This window comes from Loa loa (assembly GCF_000183805.2).
Source record: "Loa loa unplaced genomic scaffold supercont3.13, whole genome shotgun sequence".
NCBI classification, from domain to species: domain Eukaryota; kingdom Metazoa; phylum Nematoda; class Chromadorea; order Rhabditida; family Onchocercidae; genus Loa; species Loa loa.
The window spans coordinates 36,437-60,355 of record NW_018108193.1 but is presented as its reverse complement, the minus strand read 5'-3'; the positions used below and the strand labels follow the sequence as shown (position 1 = coordinate 60,355).

Below are 23,919 nucleotides of genomic sequence, written 5' to 3'. Positions count from 1 at the left end.
CCATCCATCCATCCATCCATCCATCCATCCATCCATCATCCATCCATCCATCCATCCATCCATCCATCCATCCAATCCATCCAATCCATCCCTCCGATTCATCCGATCCATCCGTTCGATCCATCCATCCGATTCATCCGATCCATCCAAACCAGCTATTTGATCCACCATCTATCCATCCATCCACTTGATCCCCTCCATATCCGCACTAATCAACCGTTTCGGCTTTTTTTTTTCGCTGCGATTTTAGTGTAAGTGGTAGAAACAGCCATAAATTAATATCAATAGCATGAACGCACCAACGCTTTCAGCGATGGGTTTCGAATTTCCGGCTTCCGGATCACGAACCTTCCAGGATGCGGCAGCATCAGCCGCAGTAGCTGCCGTTATTCCAACAGATGATCATTTGCAACGGCTTGCACAAATGACACAAGGTGTCGGTCATACCACTTCTTCGTCAACCACCACGAAATCTTCGGGTTCCTCCGATAGTAGTGACCCAAATTCGACAACCACTCAACCAGATCCAGCCTTATACCAGACTGCTGCTGCTGCATATGTACAGCAATATGGTAATTGGCCTAATTATTACCAACAATTCGGACAGCCAATGAATCCAGCTGCGGCTGCATTTTCTGCTTGGCCGGCACAGTGCTATGCACCTCCACACTGGCCAAATTATGGTGAGTCAAATTTAATGAAATATGTTTACGGCGGCTATCTGACATTTTAATTCAATTTTTTCACTCAGTCATCTTTGTGTTTGTTTGTCCATCTATCGTGTCTCTAAGGGCCAATTCATGGGTGTATACATAGTGCTAATACTCATTCTCTCTTTTTATTTTATTTAATTGTCCATAAATTTTTATTTAATACCATCTTCATTCCCTTTAATGAAGCACTTCGTCGGGTTCCGTAGATCATTCGATTAGTGGGTTCAAGATTTAATTCATTTACACTCAAATGAAATTTATTTCATATAATTCAAATCAGCCCAACGGTTATTATTTAAACTACTCATAGTTCGATTCTCAAACTTTCTAAACTTCTGAAGCATTTCCTTGTGGTCATTATAGGTGTCAATTTATAAAGAATCTCATCACATCATCTTTTATTTAATGTCCCGTTTATCACTATTATTGTAGTTTTGTTGTTTATCGACTAATGATAATCTTCATTACAGTCATTTACGCAATAACATTACGCTTGCTTATCGATCAATTCTTTAAATTTAGCTAGTTTGATGGAACATGTGACACTTGAAGTTATTATTAGTGGAGAATTAACTTTTACAAATTTGTCAAATTTTATAAAACCACAGCAATTTTAGGAATTGCAAAGAATTTTGAATTTAATTTTTGAAATCTCACACCCACATTCTCCGCTTCCTTTTTAAATATCTTCTTCATATCGATGTTTCTCACAATCAGTTGACAATATTTGATCCATTTTTAATTTCATTCATTCTTCTTCATAAATTAATTCTTTTAGAAATTTATTTTTGGTAATGGGGAAAATTTCCGAAAATTGTTAAAAATTGAAGACGAAATTTATGCAAATTTTTAAATTGAAATAAAATCTCAAAATGACGAAGTGAACGAGTTCGAAAAAGGCTTTTGGAAATTTCTGGGAGAATTTTGTTTGATCTAAAATTGCAGCACAATCGAAGAAGGGTCGTCAAACATATCAGCGTTATCAGACATCAGTGCTCGAAAGCAAGTTCCAACAAAGCAGTTACGTGAGTAAAAAACAACGTGAGGAACTTCGGCTACAGACCAATTTGAGCGATCGACAGATCAAAATATGGTTCCAGAATCGTCGCATGAAAGCTAAAAAGGAGAAGAATCGGTGTGAAGAGCAAAATGAGCATTCTGCTTTGCTTCCAGCGAATCCACCCAAACAATTGGTCGTTGACAGTGCTGCTGCGGCGGCAGCCGCAGCCGCAGCAGCTGCTGCAGCGGATGAACGTGTGGATAAAAAGGTAGCCGCTGGCGCAAGCTGGTGCATGCCGGCGATGCCAACAATGCCCCAGCCATGGCCTAATCAGGTACCACCTCATCCGGCTTCCTACGTACCCTATCCTATTTGTCCGCCCAATATATGAAATCTAATTTGATGGATTTTATATTTTGTATGTGTGCATTTTTCATGTGCTATAATACATCGATCAATGTTTTTCTTTACTTTATTACCGGTGGTTTTCATTGATTATTGAATATGCGACAAACTAATGCTCATTTACTAGAAGGAATAGCAGTTATTCGACCAAAAGGAAGGCGGTCAATTTATTCCCGCACAATTGCAAATGGCTAAGTTATTACTGTCTTAAGAAAGTATTGCAACCAATGATAACCAGTAAAATAATTTATTTATTTCATCTGGGTGGAGTTAGAATTGCACAAATTCGATTACAAAATTTTATGTGTTAATTTTCCATTTTAATTTATTCATTTCAATTTATTTTGTCCTCCCCCCAGAAAAAAAGCAATTCTCCCTTTTAGTTTGACGCATTGTATGTTTGATTGTGATCATAAGTTTTGGTTTTAATTTGATTTGATTACCGTATATGAGAATGTTGTATGAGCGCCTTTTTCTCGTTTGAATGAACAAATGAAGGAATTATGAATGACAAAAAAAGTTGTCGTTTTTTTCTTACAATTACAGCTCACCAAAATCTCACAATAAATTTCAAGCTTTAATATTCAATTTAACTTTTATTCTATCTCAAAATTTGAATGAGTTTTAAAGATCTCTCTCTCTAGCTTGGAATTTTTTTGTTATTGATAACAATGCTAGAGTTTTAAACTTCTCAGCTTAAGCTTCTCAGCTTAAAACTTCTAAACTTCAAAACTTAGATTTATTCGAATAAATTTATTATTTTGCAAAATGCAAGGAAGCTATTTCGCATTATTCGCCATCTTCTGAAGCTTTCCAAAATATTACATTGATTTATTTACAATCACACTTCGCATCTCTTACATCCCATATATTTTTAATTTTGTAAACATAGTTAAAAATTTTAATAAAAAGAAAAATTTTTACAAATAAGTGTCTATCATTGTATAAATTTGCATATTCGCATCTTTACTTCTATATGTATTCCTGTGCTCTTCACTTCCAGCGGTGATCCAGAAACAAAATGCAAAAAAAAAAAAGAAAAAAGAAAAAAAGGCATTCATTGCAGATAACTGTAAGAAGAGAGGAAGGCAAACGTACAGTCGCCAGCAAACGTTGGAACTTGAGAAGGAGTTTCATTACAACAAGTATTTGACCAGACGACGGCGCATTGAATTAAATCGAACATTGGGTCTCACTGAGCGACAAATCAAAATTTGGTTCCAAAATCGACGGATGAAGAAGAAAAAGGAGGATAAGGCAAGGGAAGAGCACAGGAATATTCATCATTTCGAAAATTGATTCTAATTTTTAAAATATTTAATCACTCTATAATATATGTATTATTTTATTACAACGCCAACTTTGGATCTTTATATATATATATATAAAATATAAAATCAATGATGAGCTTAAAAGCTTATTTACTACTCCCTTCATGTCATAATTAGTTTTAAGCTAGTTCTTCTTATTTAATAAGTTTTTTTAAAAAAAAAACTTTTGAAGTATAATAGACAGGACATAATTAGATAGTCATTATCGCCCAGTTTTGCGCTTAGAGCGAATCCTTATTTTCATAAAAGTTACAATTCATTGAAATGCAAAAATTAGTAAAATTTTGGTATAAACAACACAGTGAATTCCTGTTACTTATGTACATGTACTTCAAATACTAGTCAATAAATTTTTACAAATTTAAAAGAAAATTTGATTTTTTATCCCATTTAAACATACATTGAGATCATTTAGAAGAATAAGATTCAAATTAGAATTAAATATTTTCAAATATAACCACAAATGCTAAGCCAAAAAAAAAAAACTCCACGGTTGTGAAAATATGCTCAATATCGTTTTATTATCACATAAGTTGTAAGAAAAAAAAGTAGACATTGTTAAAAATTGCCCATTAATTAGTTAAAAAACATATGAAACTTCCATTTGCACCTGACAGAAAATGGGAAACTTTAAAATTTCAAATACAGGTATTGTAATCAGTGTTTGAACTATTGCTAAATCTACCTCTCGCATTTCAAATCAACAGACGCATTATTGTAATTGGATTAATTTAGCCATCGAGTCTTCCTCAAATCATGAAAAGTGAAATTTTAAAATTGGCTCAATTCTGCACAATTTGTAATCGAAATTCTGAAAGTTGAAAGCGTTATTGTTGTATGAAATTCCTTTTCGGCAGTAAAATCAGCATCAGTGATATTAATAGCAATGAGATCGTCGTACCCAGTAATTCGAAAATCACGAATCAATTTTTTTTCCCCTCAAAATTTCATTGATTCTATAATTATTCACTCTGCACCTTCTCACTAATATCTTTGTCCAGTCGTTCTGAGCCGTATAAAATTGACACCTACTCCATTTGACCTTTCCAATCCTGTTTTTTCTCACGTCAAAAAACCTCAATACGCAACAAATTCCTGAAGCTTTGTTACATTTCACCAAAAACCATGCTAAACATAAGATTGCATTTGAGAATATTGAATGTTTAACAGAAGTGGAACTGTGCAAGTTTTAGTTCATTATAGATAAATCTTCCAGGAGTGTTCTTTTTAACCGCCTGGATACTAAATTACAGGTGCTAATCCACTTATAACTTGATGCACCCCATGTACTATTTTGACCAGTATAACACCAAATACTCCTAAATTTTGTCTTTCAAATGCAAATCTCTTCATATGCCATCAAATTTGAAGAGTAATTCGATGACTCCAGCCTACAATATTTAACCTCTCATCTTTCAAAGCAAAATTTAGCAGATTTGTTATTAACCCCTTTCTCATGTTTATCTTCCCAGAATTTTATTATTGCCTCATTAAAATGACTGCTGATCCTGACCATTGGATCCATTTACTTCCCACATACAGTAACCAACATCCTCATCTGGAAGTCTGCCTGAATTACTCATGAGTTCATTTATTGACCTTTTAAGTATCATAAGAGAAGAGAATAAGATAAATGAAGATACTTCGTGAGAAAGAGATAATTTTTGTGGGTTAAAAAAAGTAATGACCAATTTCATTATTTCAATTGGATAGAGCATAAAATCTATTCAAGACAATAATAAAATACTTCCCAACACAAATAAAAATCACTAATTTGTATCTGTTCCATGCACTGTGCAAAACGAAATGTAACAAAATTGATAACAAAAAGAAAATTACATTATTGATCAATAATGGTTCCAAGAGATGCAGAAAATTTAAGCTAAAATAAAACGATGAACAGCCAAGAAAATTTGTCAGTACTACTATAATACCGTAGTCGAAATTAAAATAAACTGCTGATTAGGAAATATAATAACAAGTTCGGAAGATGAAAAAAAAGAACAATGTTTAAGCATTTTTTCTAATTATTTCTGGATTGAGATGTATATTCGAGCTCACCGCTCCACCGATTAGACATTTCTTTAGCTGTTCCAACAATGCTAATGCGCCTTCATTTGATCCACCTATGCGCTGCTGAAGTTCCTGAAAAATATAGAAACGGCTGAAAATATCATGTATTAACAGAACAATAAGGACTACAAACAAAAAGTATAGAAAGTATAAACTACAATTTTTCTCATCAATGCATATAGTATGTTTCTAATCAATATTTTAATAATTTGTAACAATTCGATCTCATAATTTTTGGTTTTTTTTTTTTGCGCCATTCTTAGTCTTTTGGCATACATCGTCTGTACTGCTCTAACAGGAATTTTCTACTTGAATCTCTCTCAATTCTCATTAATGAAAATGAAGCTTAAAGAGAGAAGTATTATCAATAGAAACATTTATGATTTGTGCATTTGATTTATTCCATTTATAATTAGCATCATAAAATTTAACGGGAATAAAAAGGCATATAAATATAGATACACAGTAATCCAGGGGACATGCACATATATAAAAACTTCTAGAAAAGCTATATATGAATCTTTTAACTTGTTCCTGGGAAGTTAATAAAAATCGCCCTAACCTGATTATAGAGAAATATAAGCTTTATAGCTATGTATGAGCTTTCTTATCCTGCATTCTAATAACTCATTAAATTGAGGAAAATTATATGACTGGATATGTTTATAGACCTTCATATAAATCTAAGTCAGTATTAATATTAAGTCCAACTATGAACGAACTCTCGCCATTTTTTCTTCCCATCGAAAAAAGTCCATGATAAACTTTAAATTGGCATATTAAAACCAGCTGTACTCTTTCCTTGTCAAAAAATGTGAAATCAATTGAACTTTTTCCGAGTGGAATAGGATACTTACCAAAATCAAATTGTTCGGAGCATTTGATTCCAGCTGTTCTCGATTCTCACTGCTCATTGCATTTTGATGCTGCTTTTGCTGCTGCTTGATGTTGCCATCATCAATAACACGTCGTTTTAATCCACATATTTTATTCCTTGAATAAATAAATTTGTTCTGATTATTGAAACAATATATCACAATAACTTGAAATTTAAAAAAAAAGTTCGAAGCACAATGAAAAAAAGAGAATAACGAATATTCTGATAACGTAACATATTATTTCCGAAGTCCACTAGATGTCGCAAGCTGGAGATTACTGTACTGACCTAGCATATTTTACGACACCAAAGTGTGAATGGGCTATTTCCTTATAAGATCTCAGAAGAGTTATCTTCTGTAGTTGTTGGTCTAATTAAAAGCCGAAAAAGTAGATTACGAAAAAAAGTTCCGAAAAATTTATAGGACAGAAATCAATATTTGTGGTTTCATCACAGAAATATTCGATTTTAACAATTAGTTTGAAAAAAAAAACCAATGATTCAAATGAGATGGGAAATAGATGTGGAAAAACGAAATCATCATCAAACCGGTCACTGTTCCATGTATTTCAAAAACCATGAGGAAGTTAAAAGTACCATGCATTAAACTGATGCTCCTCGTATTTTACCGTATAGGAACACCAGCAAACTCAACTAGAATTATCAGAAGGGGAAAATATACATATATATACCGAATTCATTTCAGTTTGCACTGATCTCATTTCATTTCTAAAAATTAAATTTTGGTTTTAAGAATATGTGGTTATGCATATCAACTTCGTTATATATCTCCAATTTTCGGGTGGAAACTCTTCCGCTCAACGAAGCTCGCCTATCGTTAGTTTTGCTCGACCCCAAAACAGGTATAGTATTCAGGAAATTCCAAAATGTTCAGTGAAGCGGAAAAAAAAAATGAGAGCTGAGAAAAAAATGCTCAACTATCGTAACGCAGCATGAGAATTTGCATTGTTGTTTCGCTCATCCAAGGCCTTTTCGGAGACCAGAGATAAGAAATACAACAGCGCAGTTATTTCCTAAGATTTTAGAAGTCCTAGAACACAGGAAGTCAAACAGGCGAATAATTGAGAATTGAAAGGCACTTCTCCAAGTTGCTATTATTTTCTCCTTTCATTTAGGAACATCCCTCTTCAAGGGAAAAACTATTTAATTAGTTAGTTCGAAACCAGTGTGAGGGAAGTTGTGGTCAACAGTGACGACCGGTAAGTATGGTGCAAACAAGACCAGAATCCGTCTTATTAAGTGTTATCGGACATCCCTAACGCTAGAATTCATCCTCAGACTTTATCCCATATCCAAGTATGCTAAAGAAAATCTTGAAGAGATATTGTCTCTGCCCAACATTTCCATAGGTGACTCTGAAAATTTCCAAGTTTTTGATTTTATACCAAAAAAAGATTAAGATGAAAAAGAAATAGCATAAAAAGAGGAAGCGAGAGAAGACAAAGGAGAGTGCGGAATATGTAACACTTAGGATGAAGGAGAGAAGATGATATTTACCTATAATTAGCCTCAACAATCATAAATCGTCCCCAATAAACAACCATAGAAATGGGATTTCTCATCATTTCCATAGCCGCAAAACCGCGAATACGCAGAGCGCACACATACAGATAGGACAAACACCCTCATGTAGGACAGACATAAATATATTTATCTGTGCTAATATCCTTAATTTAAGGATTCAAGACATGCTGTAACATTTCGAGTAAACTTCACTTGACTTCAATTACCACTTGACGGGTAAACTTCAATCCGCGTGCTAATTTCGACGATAATTTTCTTTAACTGAGTAAAACTGTCACATTTCAAAGTTAAACAATAAAACAGTGAGTCGCTAATGTCCAAAAGATGCCCTTCAAAACATGAACTATTAAAAACCGTTTTAGAAACGCCATAGTGTCTACTGTAAAAAGATTTAAGCTCCTCTTAACCATTTCGCCTTCAAAAGCGGAGATTCTTTTAAATAAAAAGCGACATACATAAAGAAGTTACCGTATACGCTATATTCCCACACTTTTAAAATTAAAAAAGTCTACCGTTTCAAGAAACAGAATTATTTATTTTTACTTAAAAAATTATTCTTACGTGTTGGAATGCACAATGAGGGCTTCTCTTCCACCATATCGTTTTCGTTTCAGCAGCTTCCTCTGCAAAAATGAATGATTTTTCAAGTAATCAACATATTAAATTAACAAAAAAGAATAAACAAAAGTAACGAAAACTTAGGTATATGTACAATCCGGGTTTACGGTACTGCTATTAACACCTATCGAAAAATAAATAAATAACTTCCAGATGTTTAATATTTGTTTCAATGCTTCATTGGCAGTAAATCACGGAAAAAATTCCCATAAAATGCGCTGATCACCTACTCTGGGAAATGGGCTTTGGTACACCTTTCCATCGGGCTTGTTTACGGTTAGAAAAGGCCAGAAAAAATCACCATCTGTAAGAATTCTTTCAAAATCTATATATATATATGTTTTTACAGTTAGATAAGAGTTCTTCCTTTTGGCTTACTGTTCTCCCTTTTAATCTTTTCCGTAATGGCATAAAAAAAATTCAGGAAAACTGTACACTTTACCGTTATTGAACTACATTCGAACTGATAATAATTGCCAGAAAAATTTAGGATGAATATTAGTAATAAAGGATCATTAAAATTCTGGATATTGTCATAACTAAAGAGAGCTATGAATAATAAAGTAGACAAGAAAAGACAGCGAAGTCATAATAGCTGAAAGCATTTAAAAATGAGTGATCAGTTAGTACTTTTTTTGGTCGTCGATTTCCGTTCATTATTTTTAGTGCATAGCACTACATCTACAACCATTATGAGCTTCTCTAGAGAAGAGAAAAATCATATCCATAATTGGGTGAATGATAGATAATATACATTTAATTTCTTAATTCACTTAATTCTTGCTCCCGAAAAGTGCCAAATGCAGCAGCTTAAATTACTGACACACATTTTTTGAAAAATAAAACTTTAAAATGGCGTGATAGTTCGATTTGGCTACAAGCATTTCAGTATGACGAGGCATCTCTTATATTTTCCTTTCCTCTGTGAGGGCCTTATAACCAGAAATGAAAAGAGAGGATTAGTATGTGATAAATACTACAAAGTATTTATGAACTTTTAAGAGCAGACAAGAATGCAGTGCACTAACTTTAATCCTTGAAAAAAAAAGATTTTTTCAATTATTTTACAAAAGCATTACCCAAACAACTCATTCTCTCCATCCCCATGAGAAAAATTGTCAGTGCTCAATCATTCATATTTCCTTATTAAGAAATTATAGGAATGATACTGCAATACCATTTCGCATATTTTTTCAAAGTATAAAAATTCCCAGCAAACAAACTGTGGGGAAAAATTTATCTGTGAGTAAGACTAATTTATCTGTGGGTAAGAAAATTTATCTGTGAGTAAAAAAAATTTATCTGTGAGTAAGAAAAATTTATCTGTGAGTAAGGTATTTGAGGGTGACAAGAATAGCATAGTAAAATTGGATGTTTCCACAAGTGCAGGGAAACAAATTTTAAGGGTGGAATGTATGAGAAAAAAAAAGGAAACCACAGTAAGTACTGAGTGCCAGTGCCAGTTTATGTTATGCATCGAAAAAGTATTTTGTCAGATGATGGAAAAGAAGAACAAGAAATTCAGGTAATCAAATCAGAGAAGTCAAAATGCAGTATTTATTAAAATCGATACCCCAAAAACTGCAAAAACAGTTCAAAAGCAATGTTAACAAGAGGTAAAATTCTCTGAAGATGTAAGGGAAGAAAAATCTATTTTCTTTTAATCTATTTTCTCAGGGTGATGATGATAGTTAGATGGTGCGATGATGAGTGAAAGGATACGGTAGCGAGAAACAAAGATTGGAAAAGTGAATGAAAACACCAAAAGTTGTCCAACACGTTTCCCAATTTTTCCGTCTGGAAGAATTCTTACGCTTTTCTATTTAAAAACATTTTTTTTTTCAAGTAAGAAACAATTTTGGAGAATAGTAACGAAGCAAACTGAAAAAATGTTAATGCAAACTACAGGACAATGAATGGGAAAAATTTGGAGTACCAAATACTATAAACGATAAAAATGGTAGTTTAGCAAAGCATTGATTCAGCAAAGCACTGATTCCACTCAGGAAAAAACGGTCAAAATTGTACAGCACTGATGATCGATTTGTTTCTGACCAAAACTGAACAAGTGCCCTAGGACACAGCAACATAATGGAATACAAAGTAAGGGTTTACACTTTAATGTTCAACAATAATAATGAATTGTTACTGATAGAAATGATCGAAGTATCATTTACCTCTTCCCCACCACAACTTTACTAACTCAATGAAGTAAACCATCTTAAGTGGGTACTTTTCCTTTCCTTCAACATTTTCATTGGAACCTCTAAAACTATTTTATATTTGTAAGGCTTCCAGAGTAGCACAGTCTTCGGAACTGTACAATGGAATCACTTCCAGAACTGAGTTACCAGTTCTTACCAAAGAATATCGTAATAAAGTCAAAATGAAATTTAATCAAGACCGACTCAGCAAATAAATAGGTACAACAGAGGGAAGGACTATCGACTTGGACAGTAGCAAAATGGAATTACAAAGAAAAGCTGTGCAATAACTCAAGATACAATTTATGGTAACACACGAAACAAATATGCCTGCAAAAGAGTTATGTTACAGATTACTACGTTGTTATAAATGTGTTAAAGAGTTATGTTAGAGATTTTAAAGAGTAGGGCGAGATGCCAAGATGATTCGTTGGATTCAATAAGCATTTCATACCATGTAACTGATGCTAATATCTGAAATTAATACTTTAAAGTTACCTTGTTAGAACTAAGTTCTTAATAGTACAAAAGCAATAGCACAAGAAATGGATAATTCAGAGCAATCCGTTGTCTAGTAGGAATGCAGTAATCTCATGAAGGTTCTTTTTGTCATAATCAGGAAGTTGAAATAAAAGTAGTTACGAAACGTACATTCAAACATGCAAATGATCGAAATGTCAAAATAAAACTATTTCTGGACAACTTTGCCATAGTTCACGGATAATGATATGAAAGATTTTAGAGCAAGATATAGCTTTAGTCTTTAAAGTTACGGACTTCCAGTTTTTTGGAATTCAGTTGTTCAGGAATTTTTAAAATTCCTTGAAAGAAACAAAATTACACAACACATGTAATATGATAGGAAGAACAGAACTGTTTGAAAAAATTGACAACACAGAATGTAGGAAATGGTTTGTGCTTGAAACTAGAACATACCGACCATGCAGGGAAAAAAGAATGAAAATGGCACTATGGTGAAGATGGGTGGAAAGCTTGAAGGCACATGATCGGCGAAAGCAAAGTCGCAGTACCCATTCTGGATAATGTTATGTGATGACCCTCCACGATAGCAGTAGCTATTTGGAAGAGATGAGAAGGGAAATGTGCCAATTTCTTCGATTAATTGCTCCATTTCAATGAGTTTTCTAATACATGATTGTCTTAGACATAAGCTACAATACTCCTATTTACGAATAACTGAACGAAACAGAGATTTCAACCAGATGTCAATGATTTTTGAAACCTAAAGCAGGGGGTGAAATCATCGAAACCAAGTGCATGAAAAATATTACGAAATTTCATATTACGAGATTTCCTTTCCTTATATTTTATTTCTCTCGTCACCAAAATCGGTCGAAAGAAAGATTAACGTAAAGTATGATAGCTAGAAGCGCAAGCCTTTTAAGAAGCTTGTATAAGACTACACTCTACATCAATAAAGCTGCACTTAATAACCAGATAGCCTTGTTCTTCCTTCTTCCGATATCAAATCTAGTTAATTTCAGTCCCGCATAACCTTTAAACTCCTTAGCTATCTGCCACATAAATTATCAACCAACATTATCTCTACGCTTTCATTCTTTTACTCATTTTCTTGTCATAATTTTCACATATCATTTTAAGTGAAATATAATTTAAAAAAAAAAAAACAAACGACATTACAAAGAGCATGTTAACAATTTCTTAGATTGTATTCTATGCGTCTCTCACATATGTACCAAGATTACATATATTCAAATGTTCCTCATTCTCGTACTTCATTCGCTTTCAGCTTTAATTTAATTTCACTTCAATTCAATAAGTCCAGCCAGCCAGCCAGCTGGATGATCTAACATGATCAAATTAAAGCTTCATGATATGGGGTGACAGTGCGGCTTCCTTTGACGATAGCAAATCAAAATCTCATAAAATGGGAATATCTTAAAACAATAGCAGTAGCGATACAACAGCAATAAATTAACACTTAAGCACAAAAAAAAAAGACTAATTTATTTTCCCCTTTTTTAAATAGGTAACATGTAATCGTTCACGTAGTGATGATGAACACCAAATATATACCACGTCAAATTTTTTGTTTAATTATCGTTTTATGTCAAATTTTGTTTAATTAATATCGTTCTATTCCCAACGGTGTGGTACTGATGTCAAAAGTTTTTGAACTTTAAGGAATTCACAAGGAGATAGAATCCTTCAAAATACTACATACCATCTCCTAGTTGAAAGTTTCCTGAAAACGAATTTTAGTCTCATCCGGAAGTACAACTAATCTTAAAAATCACTGAAAAATGTGTAAATTGATAACTATGTATGATCTTTCAGTTAACAAAACGCAACAACTAATTATTGAAAGATAGTGACCGGTTCCATTTTTAACTTGAAACTCACATATTTGAATCGAGACATTAGATAATCATTGCTGGCTAATGGCAACAAAACTGCCATTAGCGCTTTGGTTCTCATCGGAAAACTAAGCTTAGCGCAATTAATGTAACTGTACAGGAATAGCATATTTTGGCAGCACCTTAATAAAGGGAATGATTGTATTTCCGCGATACCCCAAAACATCTAACTCTCAACATTCATTATGCATATAAGTGCACCCTTACAAAAAAATCAACCTTATGTGAGGGTGAATAGTCCTCGGAATCATCTGTTTCGCTAGTGTCAGAAGTATCGGCGAGCAAAATCTCATCTACACTAGTATCAACCGATCGTTCACGAGCTCGTCGCATTGCAATGGTAGCACGCAGGCGCTCCCTTTTCAGGCGACGCCGTTCAGCTTTTAGATCGTTCATCAACCTTCGTGTTTTACTTCGCAGTGCTTCGTATCTGAAAGGCATTTGAAGTTAATAGTTTCACTGATATGGGAACCAAACTTAAATAAAATCTGAATCTACCAAATTGCAACATAAAAATAATTAAATTTGGGTTAGAAAGAGACAAAAGAGAAAATCATCGGCTGTTACAGATCTAATTTTCATTAAAATTCATTCAAATAGCGTTTATTAAAGCTAAATTAACAAATGCTGTAGTACCTTAGTCTGCTCAATTCATCCTCTTCATCTTCTTCCCATTTTCGCTTAAGCATTTCTTTTTTTCTTCTCACATCTCTATCCTTTAAATCGATCTTAGCACTAGTACAAGCTTCCTGGGTTCGAACTCCAGGTGTCGCAGTTTGTCCAACTCGTTCAGTAACATCAACTGCTACCTGCACTCCTTTTGGTAACGGAACATCGGCTAAACTATGCCCAGCGTAAGCAGAATCACTACCACTTGCTGTGTTAAATTGTTTTATTGCTTCTGTTTCAGTAGAAGAATTCGAAACTGCCACTTTCGACTTGACGTATCCGCGCAGTTCCTTCAGCTTATTCACTGCCTCCGTGATATTACCCGCCTTCAGTTTTTCTGCTTCTCGAGCAGTAATTTCGTTGAAATCGCTGGTCAAATCTTTAAGTTTACTGGAAATCCTACAAATATTTGAAAAGATTTGGTCATAAGTTGCAAATCAAGTGAAAGTTCGAAACAACATTACGTTGTTTCCAAAAATTGTTTAAAAAAAAAGTGTAAAGAATTCGATATGAAAGAAAAGTGCTGGTTGCAAACTGGGGAAAAGGTTTACCCATCATCTTCGAGGTCCACTGTAATTTTCATCTCCCTCTTAGGATTTATAGGCTCATAATTTTGTTTTGCTTTCTTTCCCAATTTAGACATAGTGGTATCATCTGGAGGAACCAGTGCCTATAATATAGCATTAAAGATTCCAGCATACAAAGCTGTTTTATGTATGATAATTGATAAATTCAAAACAGTTCGCAGCAACTTCTGCTGATGAGTAACATTATTCGACTATATTTATAAAAAACATATCAAGCTTTTTGTTGATTTTACAACCCTTTCCTAGATTCATTGTCATTTCAAGGATTACTCAAAGGAATATCACCACCTAATATGAAGCACGATTTCAAATGCAAAAACACCAAAGAAACTGCAGAAAACTAATTGCAAACATACTTCATCAACAAGATCGAATGATAAAACTGATGACCGAATAATTTCAGCATCGTTAAAATCCTCTTTAACTTTGGTAGGACTTTCTGCCGTTTTAGAACTCAGTGAAAATTTTATCGTAGAGGGAACAGTACCCTGAAAAATATACTCATTTAAAAAAACATTCTTTACAATCCACTATTATTGTGCTACTCCAAGAGAATCTAATTGTCACAAAAGATTCTTCTGTCAAGCCAAAAATAAAACAAGAACCCTTTTAACTGAATCTAAATCATCTGTTCAAACGATGAAAATCATTTATATCACATCAGTGTAAAGTACGAAAGCTGCTTCTGCTCCCCCTAAACTACTATTCTTTATCTTTTAATTAATGATTTTTCCTTAAAATTGATTTGGATCTATTTGTCAGTTCTAAATTATTATTTATTAATGCATTAAAAAGGCAGTTGATCAACTAACAAATTAATCAATTAACAAATAATCCACTAAAACTTCGTGAAAACCCACTTTTGTGTTACAATTTCCGGCTAGTTGCTCAATCGGATTTTTCAATTCTCTCGTATTACTGTCTTCCCCTTCTGATTCCGATGTCGCATAATTAACCACTTTTCCTCTTACTCTAGAATCCATAAAACTTTGTCAGAGAACTCATCAGTTGAAATAAAAAAAGTGAATAAGTACTACAGATCTACAAAGATAAGAAAAAAGTCGTACTGTCATTCTTTTAAATTTTGAACAGCAAAAGTTTGCAGATAATTGAATTTATTGAAATTCAGCAATGAATAAGAAGCTGATTAAACATAATACATAACAGTAATCATTTGACTAGTTATGATGAATGATAAAAATGGCAAAAACATAGAAATAAAAAAGGATGAACAAGATGATGAAATAAAAATTACCTTGGCGATACATCTTTTTCGGTGATGATTTCACCATCTTCCAGTGTTTCCTGTGAGGCCTTTTTCGTAACGTCACTTCTTTCCGTGCTAGTATTGTGACGTTCTTTCTTCTTTTTCTTCTCCTTCCTCTTTTTTGTTCTCTCCTGCATGGATTTATAAAATTACGGCCTTTATTTATCATTTTTAACTTCAGAATTTCAGGTAAAAGAAAGTTAATTGAAAATTTTTACATTTTTTAAGTCATTCAGCTCTTTGTTGGGAACTGTTTGTGCTCCCTCATCTGCTAGTTGATTTGAGGATGCATTCCTGAAATGGATAAACCTGTTACTAATCTAGTGAATACAAAGATGTAAAGCAAGCAAATAGCATTCTTGAAGAAAACGTCAGCAATGGCTACGAACCCCGTGGCAAACTTGGGAAAAAACGTGAAAATAACTGTACTTACACATTCAAATCTGTTTCTTCTGACAGGACTGATGACGCCTTGTATTTCTCATCTAATTCACTTTCGTCCATAAATGGACTTCCCTTTTTTTTATCTCTTCTAAAAACGATAACAATTGTAGTACAAACAAAGATAGCCCATAAGTCACGAGAAATTTAACAAGTTTTATAGAAATCGAGATGATGAGATAAACAACAAAATCCACTTTTTTTTCTCTTTTAATTAATGTAACTCACTTTTTGTGGTGACTCTTCCTTCTTTTTCTATGCTTTTCTTTAGTTTTTTTGTGCTTCTTTGATTTCTCAGCTTTAACTTCAAGCCCTTTTACCGAACTCCTGAAAATCGTGACTTTATTAAAAAATAGCAAGTCTAAACTTTGATTCCTGAATAAATTACTGAAATTCAAACCAAGAAGGGAATATCCCTTCTTGCAGTTAGAAGATTTTATCTTTTTCACTGATTCGCCTCTGCATCATTCATGGATATATCCATTAATCTCTCTCCACATATCAGATCTCCCCCTGAAAGGCCTTGTAATCTTCATTTGACCTGATATGCAAATAAGTCATTTGACGCATAAATCTGCGCAAGTTGATTGAATAAATTTAAAAATTATACTTTTCACTGCGAGGGCTTGCTGAATGATGGGTTGATTTGTGCATATCAATTGCACCGTCAATGGATTCCACATCTTCAGCTGGTTGTCGCGGTGATTTTCCGGATTCATGTTCTGTTATTTGTGAAACATCGTATTCTGAACAAATTTACTGAGATGATGAACTTGTAGCAAATCTTTTGTTAAGAACAGTAATCGTTAAACCCTTGTATTTTTAGTAAATGTCAAAGTATGAAACATTCATTACCAGCAGAATTACGACGACTGGAGCTTCGATTACGACTATCCGTGGTCTTATATTGTGAAATCGAACGAGCAACAGAAGAGTGCCGCGAAGGAACCGGTGATTCAGTACGACTTTTTGATCGTTCGTAATAACTACGGCTTCTACTTGATTTGTCACCTGTTGGCGTTAAGTCTCGGCTTGTACTCCTGTAAATTTAGTAGTGTTCCTTTTTGAGTTTGGACACCTATAAACGAAGGTAAGGTAGCTTTTCTTTAACAGCAATGGCAAACAATTAAGAAATTGTTTGCCATTGCTGTTAAAGGAAATGGATAAATATAACTAAAATACGTGGGAATTTTCTTTGAAAAACGAAGTGTTAATATGCATTGGTGTTTTTTTTGGGTTTAAAAAAAATTTATGTTTTAAAAAATCCGAAAATAAAACTAATCTAAAATTACAGCCACTATACGAGAGGAAAGTTTGCAAAATTTATAGGAATATATAAGAGTTAAATTATTTGATGACCTTTCATGTTGCGAAGACCTCTCTCTAGATGAGGAGTGTCGTCTTCGATACGAATATCTGTCTTCAGCATCAGGTGTCCAATAACGTCGATCACGTCGGTCGTAGTAAGAACTCTCGTGTTTGTAGAATCGATCTCGACTTCGAGAACGATATCTGTTACGGCAGTAATAATCACGTGGTGTACGACTTCGAGTACGGCTTCTGTGCTTCACCCCTCGGGAACGACTTCTACGATGTGAGTCACGATATGATGATCGACTTCGAAGGCGTCGGTGGCCGCTCTCACTTAAAAATTTACTCATCACTAAAATCCAGGGAAACCACCAAAATTTATTTACATAAACGATCATAGTTGCAAAAATTAATATAATTCCCTTCTTCGAATGCACTGCTCTATAGAAAAACAGTTCTTCCGAAGTGTCAGAAATCTATAAAATTAAAACCTACGTTCTTCGTCTTCTCTCTTTCGACGCATCACGATGACGCATCTTCTTCTCAGAACGTTTTCCATGTGAAGCCGAAATAAGTTCATTCTTGTCATCACGCCTTCGCAATGTCTGATTCTCGATTTTTGATTCATAACTGTTACCAACAGATGGTCTTGTTTTGGTTGCCACCTAAAACATGTAATTCTAATTCGGTTCATCGTATTTTTTTGAGACGGAAGATAGTGAAATAGTGATGAAATACTGCCTTAAAATAATTGGATAGATTCTAAAAATTCACTACTCGATCCTAACATAATTCCTGCAATATTTTATAAATTACCCATCCCAAAAGGGTTCTAGTCCCACTCTTTCTTGAAAAATTTCAATAACAAAACAGATTATTAAGATAGAACCTTTTCTTCCTCAATAATCTCCTTATCTTGAGGGTGCTCATCCGAGACAACCTCTAATGTAACAGTGACGTCTGTCAAAACAGGTTCCGACTGTTTTTCAGGTGTGATTTTTCCATCTCTTGATTCAATGAGGCATTCATCCAGTTTCGTCCTAATTTCTTTTCCGAAGGCATGATTGTCCACTTGAAATTCATTCATCGAATTTCCACATAAGTCGGAGAATAATTTTGGACTTCCAAAGTTCTTCGCCATATCGCCAGATGTTTTGACTGCGTTGTCTGGTACATTCAGAACTGAGGTGGGCCCCAACTGAGGTCTGCAAGGGGTCGAAGAGGTCTGAACTGAGGTCTGCAAGACAGCGATTTTTTCCTTTACTCCTGAATCATCACTGGGATTTTTGTTTAGGTTCTGCATAATCCGTGAATCCATTGATTTCGGTGCATTATCGAGGGCCGCATTAAATGATTCCTTGATTTGGGTATTATTATCAGGTTCTGGTGGTATACATAGATTTAGTGCTGGAACATGCACTGGAGGAGGAGGAGGAGGACGTTCCTTTGGTGATTCTACTTTGTCAATATTTTCCGGTGAATCGCTCGGTTGTCGCGGTGATATTGTATGCTCAACAGACGTATTTGTCGTTTCACTAGAGGACACTACTGCAACTGAGGAATGAACTGCGTTGCGCAACTTTTTGCGCGAGAATTTGAGCTGCATTTCAATCATTTTTTTGGTTTTTGCCTTCAGAGCAGGGTCAGGAGTTGCTTTTTTCTCAACTTTACCAGATAAAGCAGATCCGTCCGGAAGTGGCGGAGGAGGCTGTGTTGACGGTGGAGGTGGCACACACGGTGGCAAATCGATGTCTTCTGGCCGAACCTGAAATTCGATCAGTGTTTATTAAGAAGTGAAGGAGGAAATCAAATCAGAATTGTCCCACTAGCACCTCCTCAAGATTTGAGATTTTGATCAAATTGGCCTACCTTTTTCAGCAGTTTCATATTCTTCGCTTTTTGTTCATACGTATCGTCCGTAGTCGTTGGCTGCGCTCCAGACTGACTTGAACTGCTTACTTTCTAAATTAAGCACCACTAATCCAAACTTGTAATTTCAATAAAGACCAAATAGAATTGGGCAATGTGGAAATTTTTTTTGAAAACTGTATGAGTCCATAAAACCAGTACAGTGTTAGAAAAGCATCACTTTGTAACGACAAATTAGGGAATGATTTATTCTGCAGAATTCCTGTTGACAAGGCTGCAAAGGGTTGAGCAACCTGCAGGTAGGACCTAACCTGAGAAAGCTTAATTAAGGTGAATTAGATACTGCGCTTAATTATTAGTAATGCTTTTCTTCCAAAAGTCATGTCCGACTGATAGCTGATAAATAATCGAAGATCTCTGTGGAACGACCATAACAACTTTAAATTCAGCAATCCTGCATATTTGAACTGTTTTCTTATTATATTTATCTTATAAATTAAAGACAACATACTTGTTCTGCGGTATTTTTATAGTAACGGCTGTAATAGTCGTTCCACTGCAAAGAGTACTGGTATTCTTCTTCAGTGAGAGGAGTCATACCTGTAAAATGAGTAGCAAAACTAAAGGACGGGTAACAGAAGCCTACTCATGAAGTCGTATTTAATTTCGTTTTACCACTTTTCGCCTTTTTCAGGCACTGATACAATACAGCCTCAGAGAGTTTCGGCTCAGGTGAGTAACATTCGAGGCGCATCATTGATTCGCTCGATTCCACATTCTAGCACACACACAGAAAACATCGATTTATGCCTACAAATCGAGCCAAATACCAATAATGCCAATTTACGCTAGTACTTTTCCTTTCAGTGCCTTCTGCTCCATTTTTCATAGAAAAGAATTTACAACGAAAAACAAATCATAGTAAAGGAAGAACAGAACATGACTGTAGTGATGCAATACGCGCCGCTATAGTAGCACTGGCCGCATTCCTCTGACTGTTGTTTTTGGTTGCCCAAACTAACCGTAGACTGAAAAGGCTAGACGTAAGCTGAAATCTTTCATGATAAAAAAACACAGAAACACGGATTACAAAACTACCATCACTAGCCAAGTGAATGAGGGGTGTTCCGCTTGCATCGTAAGGTACTACTGGCTTGCCTTGTTCATCCAACGGCATTACTGGGACACCTGCAGTGAATTTTTTAAACGGATTAGGAAGATAAAATGTTATTTGCTTTTAACATAATTTATTTCAACAGTGAAATGATATTAGTCAGTTTGAGTTGTTCAAATTTTGGAAAAAATCTGCACATTAAATAATACCATAGATATTTACGGGTGCCGTGGGTCTGCCATTCGGTCCAGATGGAAATATGAACCGACCATTCGCATCACGAGGAAATATAGCAAGGCCTGCAAAAACTACAATAGGACTAACAATAAAATCTTATTCGTGATATAATTCCAATTAATTGCTATGTATCGACCAACTTATAGCATTAAAAAAAGGAATAAAAAACTACAATCTGACTTCCGCACTCATTTATCACCACCACTGCTACTGATAGGTTATCATAGATTCTTTTGGAAACTTGCATTTCGTAGCACCGATTATTCCTATACTTAATCTTCCCTAAACAGAGCACAAATGAATTTACAAGCAGAAATGTAGTCAAAATAAAGAAGTATGATCTATATGTATGTTCTAGAACAAAAAGCTTAAAAATGATCTGCAAGACAACTGCCAAGAATTTCCATAAATTGTGCACCACGCTGCAGTTTACTCAGTTCTGCAGCTGAATGAAAAACGCTGAGAAGAAATCCCTTGACAAAGCTATTGGAGTAAGTAAACAAATTTGAATTACATTTTCTGCATTAATGTGAAAAGGAAGAAAAACAGAGTCTGAAAAGTTGACAAAGAAAATGACGGTTTTTCGAATTATTAAAGCGAATGAACTATACCGTTTGAATCGATCGGTACGATGGGTCTTCCAAGAGCACCAGTTGGAAATACAGGTTGCCCATTTTCATCTACAGGGAACGTAGGCAAATGAGTCGTTGTGTCGAATGGAAAAATTGGCATATTATTTGTATCCACTGGGAAAGCTTTTTCACCACGCGCATTTGTCGGTAAAATGAACCGCCCTTGACTGTCACGCGGAAATAGGGAACTATGCGCTCCGCGGTTATACTGATAACCGGTGTATGGGATAAAATTGCCAGTGCTATCCTGCATGTACCAGTAGCCATCTCTGTCCACTGAATACATCTGGAAAAGATCTTTTACACTCCGAAAATACTAGAATAACATGATTCTCTTCTCACAACATAATTTAAACATTTCAAGGCCTCTGCAGAGTTTTAAATTAAATTTCAAACTACCGGAGGTTTTTGGTCGATTAATGGGGCAACCGCATAATATGAGAGTATATTGGTCTTATGAAAGAGACAACAACTGTGCGTTACTAAATCGAACACCTCGTACCAATAAGTGGCAGTATTTAAAGTTTCCCACGTACTTGGACGTATTTATGGAACGACCACATAAGCATTTCCGGAAATGAGTCCATATAAATGGGAACTATCCACCATTATAACCCTATACTGTGGAAAGATGCTGGCACAGATTCGGTGAAAACCTTGTAAAATATCTGTTTGAATACGTTTCGCTTCTTTTAACTAACATAGAACTATGGAAATATTAGCTTACAATAACACTTTAACAAACTAGTGTTTACTGCGAAAATTCTTTAAATAATTACTTTCAAATGGTTTATCAAACTGAAAAAATAGAAATTAATGGCAAACCGAAAATGCAATACTATGATAGGCATTTGGTCGTATATATACCCTAGACTTAAAGAAGCGCATGGCCAACCGACCGCTCACTACAGCAAGCAAAAATTGTAACTGAGCAAAAAAAAAGCAACCAGTCATAAGTAACAAATGAATTTATCAGACTACTTATCTGTTAACAACAAAAATGGGAAAATTTTCGTTGTGCAAAAATATTTTAATGGAAATTATTGTGTTCAATCAAAATACGCATATTCCCTATTAAATAACATGAGGTATTATTTTTTTTATTCCAGCAGAGCAGCAAAGGTAAGGAAAATTGAAGTGTTCAAGTGACCTGAAAAAATAAAACTGGTATAAAATACTGAAATTGACAAACAAAAAAGCTGATACTCACCTCTCCAGCACAACCTACATAATACCGATACCCGTCGCTTTCACCGTGATATACCCAACCTGGAGGGATATAGTGTTTCGGACCTGAAATAAAACGCTAAAGGAGACCAAACAACTGTCATCTTCAAGTATCTTTCTTCACTCTGTAGGTACACATAAAATTAGAGTCCCGACTTTAAATTTACTTTGTTCATTTCCGCAACTTATTTTGAAACTCATTTGAAGCTAGTTATAATATCTTAAACCGATCCTCCTTGAGCGTACTGAAAGGGGTATTCTAACAGAGAACTAGTTTAAAATTTAAGGTATTGGGTAAGCGCTTCACTACATATTGAGAATCAGTAATCAACAATAATTTTGCCAACACTAAACAATTAGTTGACAGATTACTCTTCATCTTTGAAAATTGTCTTTCTAAAAATAATAACAGGACTTATTGCAGTTTGCAAAGTCTAGGAAAAAATATGCTGAAACTATTCAAGATTCAAAAGATCTGGATCATCAACTCCAGTTACTTGGTTCATCCTATTTAATCTACTTGAAGTTAGCTTAGCTAAACAAACCTTGTGAATGAGGTTTTCCAGTATTATAAATACTTCGTATTTCTGCTGTTTCTGGACTGCCATGTGTGGTTTCCTCAACCTGCAGCAAGTGCTTTCAGTTTAAAAATCAAGAACTCGCCCTTAACACCTCTGATTTTAAAACGACATTCAAGTAAAATTTGTAATACAGAGCATGTCAGATACAAATTTAAGATGTTACCTTATTTTCCGATATCTCTAATGAGCTTTGTTTTTCCAACTCATTGACAGCATTTCCAGTACTACGATCATTACATTGATTTTCTTGAACATCTTGACTTGTAGCGTCAAATTCTTCACCAAAACTTTCGTTTCTACTTGTCTCAGAACGTGAGCATGCTCTGTCCACAACTACTTTTTCACGGTCTTTTGTTACTAATGAAGCCCGCTCCGTGGAATCAGATTCTACATGCGCGACTTCGGGAGTAACACCTGTACGGATACCATATCTGTCCACTGCCTCCTCAAACTCGAACTCATCTGTTACGCCTTTCTGCATAACGTTCTCTTCTGGGCACGTCAATTTATTGTCACTATTCCCTCGTGTTCGGCGACTCTCTTCCATCAGAAAATTTTCAGTTTCATCCATCGAGTAAATATAAGTTATGATCCTCAAAATATACTTACTACCAGTAAATGTTGCATAAAAACGTAGAAAAACAAAACATACATCGAATAATAAGTAGTTTAATTCATATGTAATTTTCGAGTAAAAATGACAAAAACTAAAACCACCGATAGCAAATGGGACTGCATTATTTGATTAGAACCATGCATTACACATCTTTGTGCTGATACGATTAAGCCTAACGATAAACTTGAAGATTTTAAGAAGTC

General features: G+C 34.7%; 3 protein-coding genes across 3 annotated transcripts; 2 read left to right on the top strand and 1 right to left on the bottom strand.

Annotated features, from left to right (window-relative positions):
* Positions 1-289: 289 nt before the first annotated feature.
* LOAG_02922 (homeobox domain-containing protein) lies at positions 290-2,266 on the top strand (the record flags this gene model as incomplete). Its single annotated transcript, XM_003138459.2, has 2 exons — positions 290-683; positions 1,659-2,266. 2 exons carry the CDS (start codon positions 290-292, stop codon positions 2,102-2,104), a joined length of 840 nt encoding a protein of 279 aa, XP_003138507.1. The 3' UTR covers positions 2,105-2,266.
* Positions 2,267-2,735: 469 nt separating this feature from the next.
* Positions 2,736-3,417, top strand: LOAG_02921 (hox-type homeodomain protein; the record flags this gene model as incomplete). The annotated part of the gene is made up of 2 exons (XM_003138458.1): positions 2,736-2,739; positions 3,122-3,417. The coding sequence occupies 2 exons, from the start codon at positions 2,736-2,738 to the stop codon at positions 3,415-3,417; spliced, it is 300 nt and encodes a 99-aa protein (XP_003138506.1).
* Positions 3,418-4,984: 1,567 nt separating this feature from the next.
* LOAG_16683 (hypothetical protein) lies at positions 4,985-23,699 on the bottom strand. The gene is made up of 25 exons (XM_020449334.1): positions 23,264-23,699; positions 23,065-23,143; positions 22,503-22,585; positions 21,272-21,578; positions 20,633-20,722; positions 20,408-20,497; positions 19,821-19,909; positions 19,310-19,402; positions 18,330-19,205; positions 17,936-18,105; positions 17,489-17,773; positions 16,985-17,169; positions 16,740-16,875; positions 16,358-16,456; positions 16,122-16,220; positions 15,907-15,982; positions 15,677-15,819; positions 15,282-15,393; positions 14,778-14,909; positions 14,386-14,504; positions 13,802-14,233; positions 13,385-13,595; positions 8,506-8,567; positions 6,380-6,515; positions 4,985-5,594 (listed from the first exon to the last, which is right to left on the bottom strand). The coding sequence occupies exons 1-25, from the start codon at positions 23,669-23,671 to the stop codon at positions 5,460-5,462; spliced, it is 4,647 nt and encodes a 1,548-aa protein (XP_020307143.1). The 5' UTR covers positions 23,672-23,699; the 3' UTR covers positions 4,985-5,459.
* Positions 23,700-23,919: the final 220 nt, after the last annotated feature.